At 35.8% G+C, this 10,000-nt stretch overlaps 1 protein-coding gene across 10 annotated transcripts in view; it reads right to left on the minus strand.

Moving 5' to 3' along the window:
* celf6 (CUGBP Elav-like family member 6) overlaps positions 1-10,000 on the minus strand; it is a 196,568-nt gene that overhangs the window by 78,550 nt on the left and 108,018 nt on the right. For all 10 annotated transcript variants that reach the window (XR_009204470.1, XR_009204469.1, XM_058387959.1 and 7 more), the window contains exon 3: positions 9,495-9,543. Coding sequence is in view for 8 of the 10 variants with exons in the window: in XM_058387959.1 (XP_058243942.1) it covers positions 9,495-9,543 (49 nt within the window). In the remaining 2 variants the exon portion in view is untranslated. The remainder of the gene's footprint in view (positions 1-9,494; positions 9,544-10,000) is intronic.

Genomic DNA, 10,000 nt, shown 5'->3' on the forward strand with positions numbered 1-10,000 from the left:
AAGGCCACGCCCACTTCCAGGAAAACAGATTTTGCTCATTAGCATACAGATGCCGATTGCAGCATCGTGTTACTGTTGCATCGTGTTTCTATTAATCTACAAAAGTTTGCTCTTTTTTTTCTTGTATCAGAGAAAAGGAATCAGAGCAGGCTGATGAAAGGGAGAAGGAAACAGAGAAGTGTGAGACTTTGTCAAAACCGTCTGTGATAAGAATCGTTCCTGGGAGAATAAAAGAACAGAAAGGGCAACAGCATTCTAAAGGACATCAAGGAATCTTTATTAGACTCCCAAAGTGCTCGCGTGATGGACAGAAACCGATCGAAGCACTCGTGTCCAGATCTCTGGTTAGCTTACTTCGTTTAAAACCTTGGAAAGTCTTCGCTCGTCTCTCAGCTGCTAGCTGAGATAATCCACGGCAAAAATACACAACTCGTGACTCATCTTCAGCTGAAGAGAGAATGAGATGCAGGATCCGTGCTGGAGATGACGCGCCGTCGCAGGATTATACTGTCTTACGTTTCCTGAGCCGCTGTTTGTGCCAGAGCACGCTGCCATGCTGACGTCCCTCCTCGGGGAAAGGGAGGTGCCATTTTCCCCGGGGAATTTGTTTTTGGTTTTATGTTTTTGTTTTTTTTTCTTTACAGTGGCTTTGTTTGCTGAATTTAGGCATGAGCCACGTTATGTTTTTTCCGTAATGTCACAAATCCAAATTTTTTCCTCTGTCACCTGTTGAATCTCACCGGTCTGAATCTCTTGGGAATATTTTGGTGCTGTAGCTGATCACATGACATAGAGATTTTCTGAGAGAAATATAAGATGGTATTTTCTTTAATACAGTCTCACAGTCTAATACAATCTTTCATAAACATGTATTTATTTGATTTAGTTATAAAATCTATAAATTATCAAATTAATTTGATTAAAAATTTATTTTTATTTTTAGAATACAATTGGCATTTTAATTTAACATTTTATAAAATTAATATAATAACATTTGTATCACCCTCAAAGGAAAGCTACCTAATTTAGTTATTTTAGAAATGCAATTAATTCAGAGGCTAACTATCCACAAGTTTACTAACTATACACATTAACCCTTATATAGAATACTGTCTTGAATTTTGTAGAATTTGTGTAGAAATTTTTGGTGCTGTAGCTGATCACATGACTAGCACCAAACGCTTTTCTGAAAGAAATATTAGACAGTTTTCATATGGTATTATCTTTAATATAGTAGTCTTTAATGAACATTTATTTATTTTAATTAATTATGAAATCTATAAATTATTCAATAAATTTGATTCAGATTCATTTGTATTTTTAGAATACAATTGGCATTTTAATTTAATTTATTTACATTCATATAACATTTTTATAAAATCAAAATTATATATATTTTTTTATTTAATATTTATTTTAAATAATAAAATATTTTTTACTATTAAAATAATACTAATATTTGATTTTTTATTATATCACCCTCAAAGGAAAGCTACCTGATTTAGTTATTTTAGATACACAATTAATCACAATTACACATTACTAACTATACACATTGTTACTCTAACCCTTATGTAGAATACTGTAGAATTTGTGTAGAAATTTGGCATTACTTTCTTTTCACTAAGGCAGTGTTTATATCTGGTTTAAAACAAATGTTCTGTTAAAATTATGCTAATAAAGATGTTCCTTTTTAAAAGTGCCATGATCAGGGTTGCCAGGTCCTCTGAGTATTACAGACAGTCTTATCAGAAATAAAAATGATCACCATCTTTTCTGAATATTTGGACTAGTTTCAAGGTTTTATTTATTTATTTTTTTTAATTTATTTTAGATATGCAATACTTTTCAAAAGCCTTAGGAACCTGTAAAAATGCTTTAATTAAAAAATTCTTTAAAAGTAATGAAATTTAACATTTCTTTGGGGGTTTTTTTTTGTTTAAGAAAAGAGCAGCAAACTGCTCTTAAAATAAAGAAAGCCAAAATCAATATTAGGTGTGAACTCTTTGCTTATTAAGATGCATCAGTATCCTCATGTGCGGATTTCTAAGGGAATTTGTGTTAGTGAGAATCTTGGAGAAACTGCTTCACTTTTTCTGGAGCCTCTGACTGTAAAACTTGCTTCTGTTAACTTGAAAGCATTCATTATGTTTTTTTTGTCTGAAAAGTGGTGTATTACGTAAAACATTACATTCTTTAATGACACGCAAAAAACATTTTTTGTAGTTAGGGTTGGAATTGTGCAGAAATCTGGCAACCCTCGCCATTTAACGAGCTGTTCAACAACATTACAAGCTCCATGTTTTCTCTTTTTTGTTTCTGAAGCTGGCAAGCTTTCAGTAAAAAAGAAGACAAATAAATACTTCACCTATTGTTCGTCTCGGTATTCATATTCATTTAGGACGCACATCTCTTCAAGCGGAATTCTGATTCATATTCGGTTACATCTCTAACGGATTAGCTTACATCATCCTCCCCATATTAGCAGGCACAGAGTGATAGATTGCTGGATAGCTGGATGGTGGGTGAGATTTGACCATATTAGGTGGGAGGGGGAATAATGGACATAATTAGGATTTTATATATATATATATATATATATATATATATATATATATATATATATATATATATAAATGTACACAATGATACAGCATTTTTTTCTGGAGACAGAATTTTCCTGGACTTTCTACCAGGTCAAGGTCAGCCAGTTGATCGTCTCAAAAACTGCAAGCATTCGACAATAAATAGAACTTTGCTAAGAGGTTGTGATTGTCAGTGGTAAAAAGTCTAAAATCGGTGGCATCTCTCTCGGGGCGAGGCACACGGTGTGAGATGATGAGTGGCTACTACACAATCTACTAATGGGCTCTAATGCCTTCAAAAGCACAACAGACCTTTTCATGATGGATAATTGCTGACATCGGGGTGTGATGAATGTGGTGCTGTGCCTCGAGGTGCTGAAGTCATGTGACTTGCTAAGACCTCTGTTTCATGTTGTTTTTATAAGGGAATTGTTGATTTCCAGGAAAAAACTGCTATAGTTTTTTTCTGGAGAAATAGAAATAGCCTTTATTTGTCACATATACATTACAGCACAGTGAAATTCTTTCTTCGCATATCCCATCCTTGGAGGTTGGGGTCAGAGCTCAGGGTCAGCCATGATACGGTGCCCCTGGAGCAGAGAGGGTTAAGGGCCTTGCTCAAGGGCCCAACAGTGGCAACTTGGCAGTGCTGGGGCTTGGACCCCCGATCTTCCGGTCAGCAACCCAGAGCCTTAATCACTTGAACCACCACCGCCCCTACCGGCAAACTTGCTTCTGTTAAACTTGACAGCATTAGTTAGTAATTAGTTAGTTTTTTGTGTCTGAAAAGTGGTGTATGATGTAACGATACCTTCATTGATGACACACACAAAAAACAAAAAATCTTGTAGTTAGGATTCTGCTGAAAAATCTGGCAACCCTCAACATAAGACCTCTGTTTTATGCAGTTAGTAGCTTGTTTTATAAGGGAATTGTTTTAGTGATAATCTTGGAGAAACCGCTCAAGTATTTCTGGAGACTGTTTTTTGTTTGAAAAGTGGTGTATGATGTTATGATACCTTTCTTTGATGACACACAAAAACCAAAAATATTGGAGTTAGGGTTGGAATTTTGCTTAAAAAAAAAAAAAAAAAAAATAAATCTGGCAACCCTCAACTCTGTTTCATGCAGTTATGTAGCTGGTTTGAGGATTCACAGTCATGCTTTCACACACCTCCAACAATTTTACCAGACTGAAATAGAGCCATCATTAGCATGTTTGCTCACAGCTCCAGGGTTGGGGGTTTGACTCTCGTCTCTGCCCTGTGTGTGTGGAGTTTAAAAGAAGAACTGAGGGCAAGAAGCCTTTATTATCACCACACATACATTACAGAACAGTGGATTTCTTTCCTTCGTGTATCCCAGCAGAGGAAGTTGGGGTCAGAGCATGGTAGCAGCTATGACATAGCACCCCTGGAGCAGAGAGGGTTAAGGGCCTTGCTTAATTGCCCAACAGTGCAGCTTGGTGGTACTGGGTCTTGAACCCCGATCAACAACCCAGAGCCTTAACCACTTGAACCACCACTGCCCCAAAGGAGCACATACAGGTTCCAGGAGATTTTGAACTCAGATCACAGGATTCAGAGTCCAGAGTGCTAACCATTACATCATGGACCCATGGCTCACATTACTGTGCAATGTGGATTTCATCTGGGTTCTTTGGTTTCCTCTGCCAGTCCAAAGACATGCAAAGTAGGTTGATTAGCATCTATAAATTGTCTGTAGTGTGTGAATGGGTGTCAGAGTGTATGTTTGTGTGTGTATGGGATCGTGCCCTGTGATTGGTTGTCCAGGATGTCCCAAGCCTTGTACCCTGAGTCCCCTGGGACAGAACCCAATGTTCCCCGCAAACCTTTGTAAGATAAGTGCTACAGAAAATGGATAGATGTGTAGCCAGTGTAAATTTGGGTAAGTTCTCGGGCCTTAGGATTCAATATCTCTGTGAATGCTGTACAGGACACACACACACACACACACTGCTATACTGTAGAGGCTGTCTGACACACACACAGCCCGCCAGGCTCCAGAGCAGCTCTGTGTATTTCATTCACCTTTCTCCACACTATTCCTCCTCTCCGTCTTTCTCATACACAGAGAGAGAAAGTAGTAATTGATATCAGCTCCCATCCATCCTCCCTCCTTTACACCGCACAACTAATTTATCTGGCTGAGAAAGCTGACTGGCTCATGCCCAGGTCGTGCCAGTCACTCACTGCCTGGCCTGTTTGGAGACAGTGGTTAATTAAAGTGGCCATCTGACAGCTCTCCGGTCTGAATGGGCTGAGAGTGGTGGAATGGGCCATCTGACTCACACACACACACACACACACACACACCACTAAATCGCAAATGTCACACTTACACCTCAAGTCTGCCAAGAGTGTGTGTAACACAACACCAAGTTGGTTGTAAACAAGGGTCATTTACAATTATGGACAATCAGACGTGTGTGGTCAGAACACACGACACCTAGAGAAGAAGAGCATGAAGAGGAAGGGAAAGACGGAGACGAAGAAGAAGAAGAAGGACAGGACTGTTTAAATTATGGTATAATGTCATTTTTTGTGTGCTAATAGTAATCTATTCTTTTTCATTTTATTGTAATGAATCATTTTAATTCATTAATATACACTACCAGTCAAAAGTCTGGACATCTTCTAATTCCATGGTCTTTCCTGATGTTTATTTCTTTCTACATTGTAAAACAATGCTGAAGGCAGCCGAAATCCACAATAATGTCCTTTGAACAGTTGATATTGAGATATGTCTGCTACTGCATATGGATTACTTAAGTCCATGTGTGTTATTTCATAGTTTTGAAATCTCCAGTATTGTTCTAGAATGTAGAAAATAAATCCCTAAACAAAAAACATTGAATTAAAAGGTGTGTCCAAACTTTTGACACTGTCATGCACTGTGTATTCTGACACCTTTCTATCAGAACCAGCATTAACTTCTTCAACAATTTGAGCAACAGTAGCTCGTCTGTTGGATCGGATCACACGGGCCAGCCTTCAACCCCCACCTGCATCAATGAGCCTTGGCTGCCCAGGAACCTGTCACCGGTTCACCACTGTTCCTTTTTTAGACCACTTTTGATAGATACTGACCACTGCAGACCGGGAACATGTATTCTTAAAATACTGTATTTTAAATAATCTTCAATAATTTCAGTTGGAATTATCTAAAGCTGTCTTAAACTATCCTTAGCTGACAAATTACGCTTAATCTTCTTGTAGAAACACAACATTACTGCCAAGTTTGTGACAGGAAATGACTCTGATAATAAGCAGCATCCATATCCTCTGTCTCTGCACTGCTTCCTATAAGTATGTAATGTATACAGGCTTAAGACAGGTGTTATGATGAATTACGGACACATGCACTGAAAAAAAATGTCTCGGGACTGAAAATAAATGCTTTTGTTCAATTCAAGGTTAGTTCGTTTTTATTATATATATTCATTATTTATATATATATGTGTGTGTGTGTGTGTGTGTGTGTGTGTGTATATATATATATATTCTTTTTTTTAGATATAAATGCCTGAAATTAAAATTAGAAAAATTATATTGAAATGAATAAAAATGTCTTGAATTAATCTCATATTTGGTTTACTGGTTCAATATTACAGTACAAAATACTACATAAATATGACTAGGTTTAAGATATTTTCTCTTGCTAATCTGTCTTTTTTTGCCACATGAAACATAATTACACGTATAAATGTTTTATTTATTTATTTATTTATTTATTTATTTATTTATTTATTTATTTATTTATTTATTTATTTATTTCGGTTTTATAAATGTTATGCATGGAGACTAGTTGATAATTAGGATGTCATTAGCTGATGTGTATTCAGTCCATATTTATTTTTAATTCCTCTGCGTCTACATTAAACGTAAATGTTACACTCTCAGCATGAACCTGTGTTTGTGATCATCGTTACTGTGAGTCAGGAAAACATTCCTTCTTCTTTTAAATTCATTTTAGTTCCTGTGTATAAAAATATGGCTTACAAAAGTCCTGGGTTTTAGCCAGGTTCACAAGCCTTTGTTATTACTAATTATGATGAACAAATCGATAGATAGATAGATAGATAGATAGATAGATAGATAGATAGATAGATAGATAGATAGATAGATAGATAGATAGATAGATAGATAGAAGGACAGTCAGATAGATAGATAGATAGATAGATAGATAGATAGATAGATAGATAGATAGATAGATAGATAGATAGATAGATAGATAGATAGATAGATAGGCAGATGGACAGACAGACAGACAGATAGATAGATAGATAGATAGATAGATAGATAGATAGATAGATAGATAGATAGATAGATAGAAGGACAGTCAGATAGATAGATAGATAGATAGATAGATAGATAGATAGATAGATAGATAGATAGATAGATAGATAGATAGATAGATAGAAGGACAGTCAGATAGATAGATAGATAGATAGATAGATAGATAGATAGATAGATAGATAGATAGATAGATAGATAGATAGATAGATAGATAGATAGATAGATAGATAGATAGATAGATAGAAGGACAGTCAGATAGATAGATAGATAGATAGATAGATAGATAGATAGATAGATAGATAGATAGATAGATAGATAGATAGATAGATAGATAGATAGATAGATAGATAGAAGGACAGTCAGATAGATAGATAGATAGATAGATAGATAGATAGATAGATAGATAGATAGATAGATAGATAGATAGATAGATGTGCACCAGAGAAAAATGCTCTATACTCTCTTTGACAGCATTGGCACAGCACACACACACACACACACACACCAATTTCCTAAAGACTCAGGTGTACACAGCGTGAAGGATTAGCCCTCATGTAATAGCAACTTTTAAGACGTCGGAGGGGAAAAAAGCTGAATTATACATGCAGTGGACGTCATTCAGTATTCTCCGGTTTTAATTACGTGTCATCTAACATTTATCATGTATGGATTGGCAGTTCATTAACCTTTTTTTCCTCTGTAGCTACACTAATATGAACAGCTAGAAACACAAAGTTGCCATTTCCTTGGCAAGCTCGGCAACTAAGAGTTATTTATTTATTTATTTATTTTAATAAAATGACTGCACTGATTTAACGATGTAAATATACATTTGTTATATTCTAGCAGAAACAAACTAAATAAACACAATGTTCTCTACAAACAGCCACAAATCATCGCACATGTGACACAGAAACAGCGTGAGACTCTATAGATTGTACATACTGTAGATTCCTAATGTGTGTGTGTGTGTGTGTGTGTGATGATATTTTTTGCTTTAATAAAGACATAAGCTGCAAATATTACATTCAACAAACAGTAAATAACAACCTAACACAAATAAACTGGCAATCCAGTGATGACTACACTCTCAGCTCTTCTCACATATATACCGCTAACACACACTAGAAAAAAGTGTAATAAATAACTTTAATAAATCAATATAGCTGGTCTTGGAAAATTGTTTATGCGTAAAGAAATAATGCACAACTGTGTGCATTGTTACACAAAAATAATGCGCATTGTGCATTATTATTATGCGTAATTTGCAAAATTATTATTATTATTATTAGTAGTAGTAGTAGTATTAATTACATAATAATAATATTATTTTTAATTGTAAAATATTATATTTTATTTTTTTCCTTAGCATTTTTCCTTTTAGTAAATATCTGTCTGTTTTGTAGCTATTTTATTTATTTATTTATTTATTTATTTATTTATTTATTTATTTATTTATTTATTTATTTATTTATGACCTTTTACTATATTACATGATAAAAAATATATCTAATTGCATCCTACATATTATGATAAGGAGCATATTCACTTTATCCGAAGCACTGAGAGATGACATTTAAAATGTTTATGATGTGTGTCCATTTAATATTTGTCCCAATTGCTTTATGTACCTTCATGATTAGTTATAATCACCATACGGCATTATAATGAAAAGTACAGTGGAACCTCGGCATATGAATTTAATTTGTTCTTAAGGTGAAAATTTCTATTGCAAAATGAATTTTCCCATAAGAAATAATGTAAATGCAGATAATCCGTTCCAGCCGCCCAAAAATATGAGCAATATTCCCAATACGAAGCGTATGTAAACTGTACGGCTGCTTACAAAGAACTGACCCAAGCCAAGCATTCCATGTCAAGGGTCCTCACAGGAAGTCGTGCCACCAAGCTTGGGCTAAAAATAGAACAGACCACCCATGCCACCAATCTGTCAACAAAAAAACGGCCGGAAAATCACCTAGCTTCTGAACGCACTCTAAAGGCAACGTTGGTATCGTGGGCTGATGCTGACTGAAAAAAAAAAAACGTAAACTTGCTTCGGTTGGCTTCGCTTGGCTTTCCACTGATGCTAACAAGTTCTCAGTGGCGCAACTTAGATGTAAATTTCTTGCAAAATATAAGAGAGGGCATTCGTATGCCGAGGTTCCACATGTATAATGACGTCTATGATCAAGGAATTATTGATAGAACCTTATTACAGCTTTATGAAAGCAGTTTATTAAATCCATAGCAGGAATTCTAACCAACATGGAATCCTAAGAACAGTTGTAAGGATTTATGTGCAGAGAGAGAGTAGACGTATTTGGATTGGTCTGTGGTAGATCAGATGTGTCGTGAATGCATGTCTGATCTGTAATCAGAAACGGATAGGAGCGTGTTTTTGAAGTGACGGTGAACCACGAAGACCCTCTTTGTCGAGACAGATGGGGAGCCAGCAGAGGCGTTTGACCTATATTAATGCCTCTCGACACACATGGGGCGTGTTTAAGAGTGTGTGTTTGTATGTGTATGAGCATGTGTGTGTGTGTGTGTGTGTGTTTGTTCATGTGTGTAAAAGAAGGTTAATTACCTCCCCGTCCTTCGCTGTCTGCTGGCTTCACCTGGATGGGCCGGTTCATCTGAAAAGACATAGAGAGAAAGAGAGAGTGAGATTATTGCCACGTTGTGTGTGTGTGTGAGAGAGTGTGTGTGTGTGTGTGTGTGTGTGTGTGTGGCATTTTAACTCTCCACAAAAAAGTAATCTGTTCTAAAGACTTCCAGTGTGTGAGACTGGAGACTCCTTCTATAAAAGTTAAACCAACAAACATCTCCTTATAGGAAACTTCACCAAACAACAATTCCACACACTTTTTTATCATCAGACTATGTATGTGCTGCGTCTACCACACTAGTCCTGGTGTTAGTCGTTGCTATGGAAACAATAACATATTAGAACGTAGCAGAATCTATGATCTGAGCCGCTGTTATAGAATTTATACACTGAATGGAATCTCTTATAGCTGAAGATGCAATCAGTCTTTTTTAATTTATAGTATGGTATAAATCAAGTAAGCCTCTGTAACTGTATGTTTTAAA

This window comes from Hemibagrus wyckioides, linkage group LG04, assembly GCF_019097595.1.
Source record: "Hemibagrus wyckioides isolate EC202008001 linkage group LG04, SWU_Hwy_1.0, whole genome shotgun sequence".
NCBI classification, from domain to species: Eukaryota; Metazoa; Chordata; class Actinopteri; order Siluriformes; family Bagridae; genus Hemibagrus; species Hemibagrus wyckioides.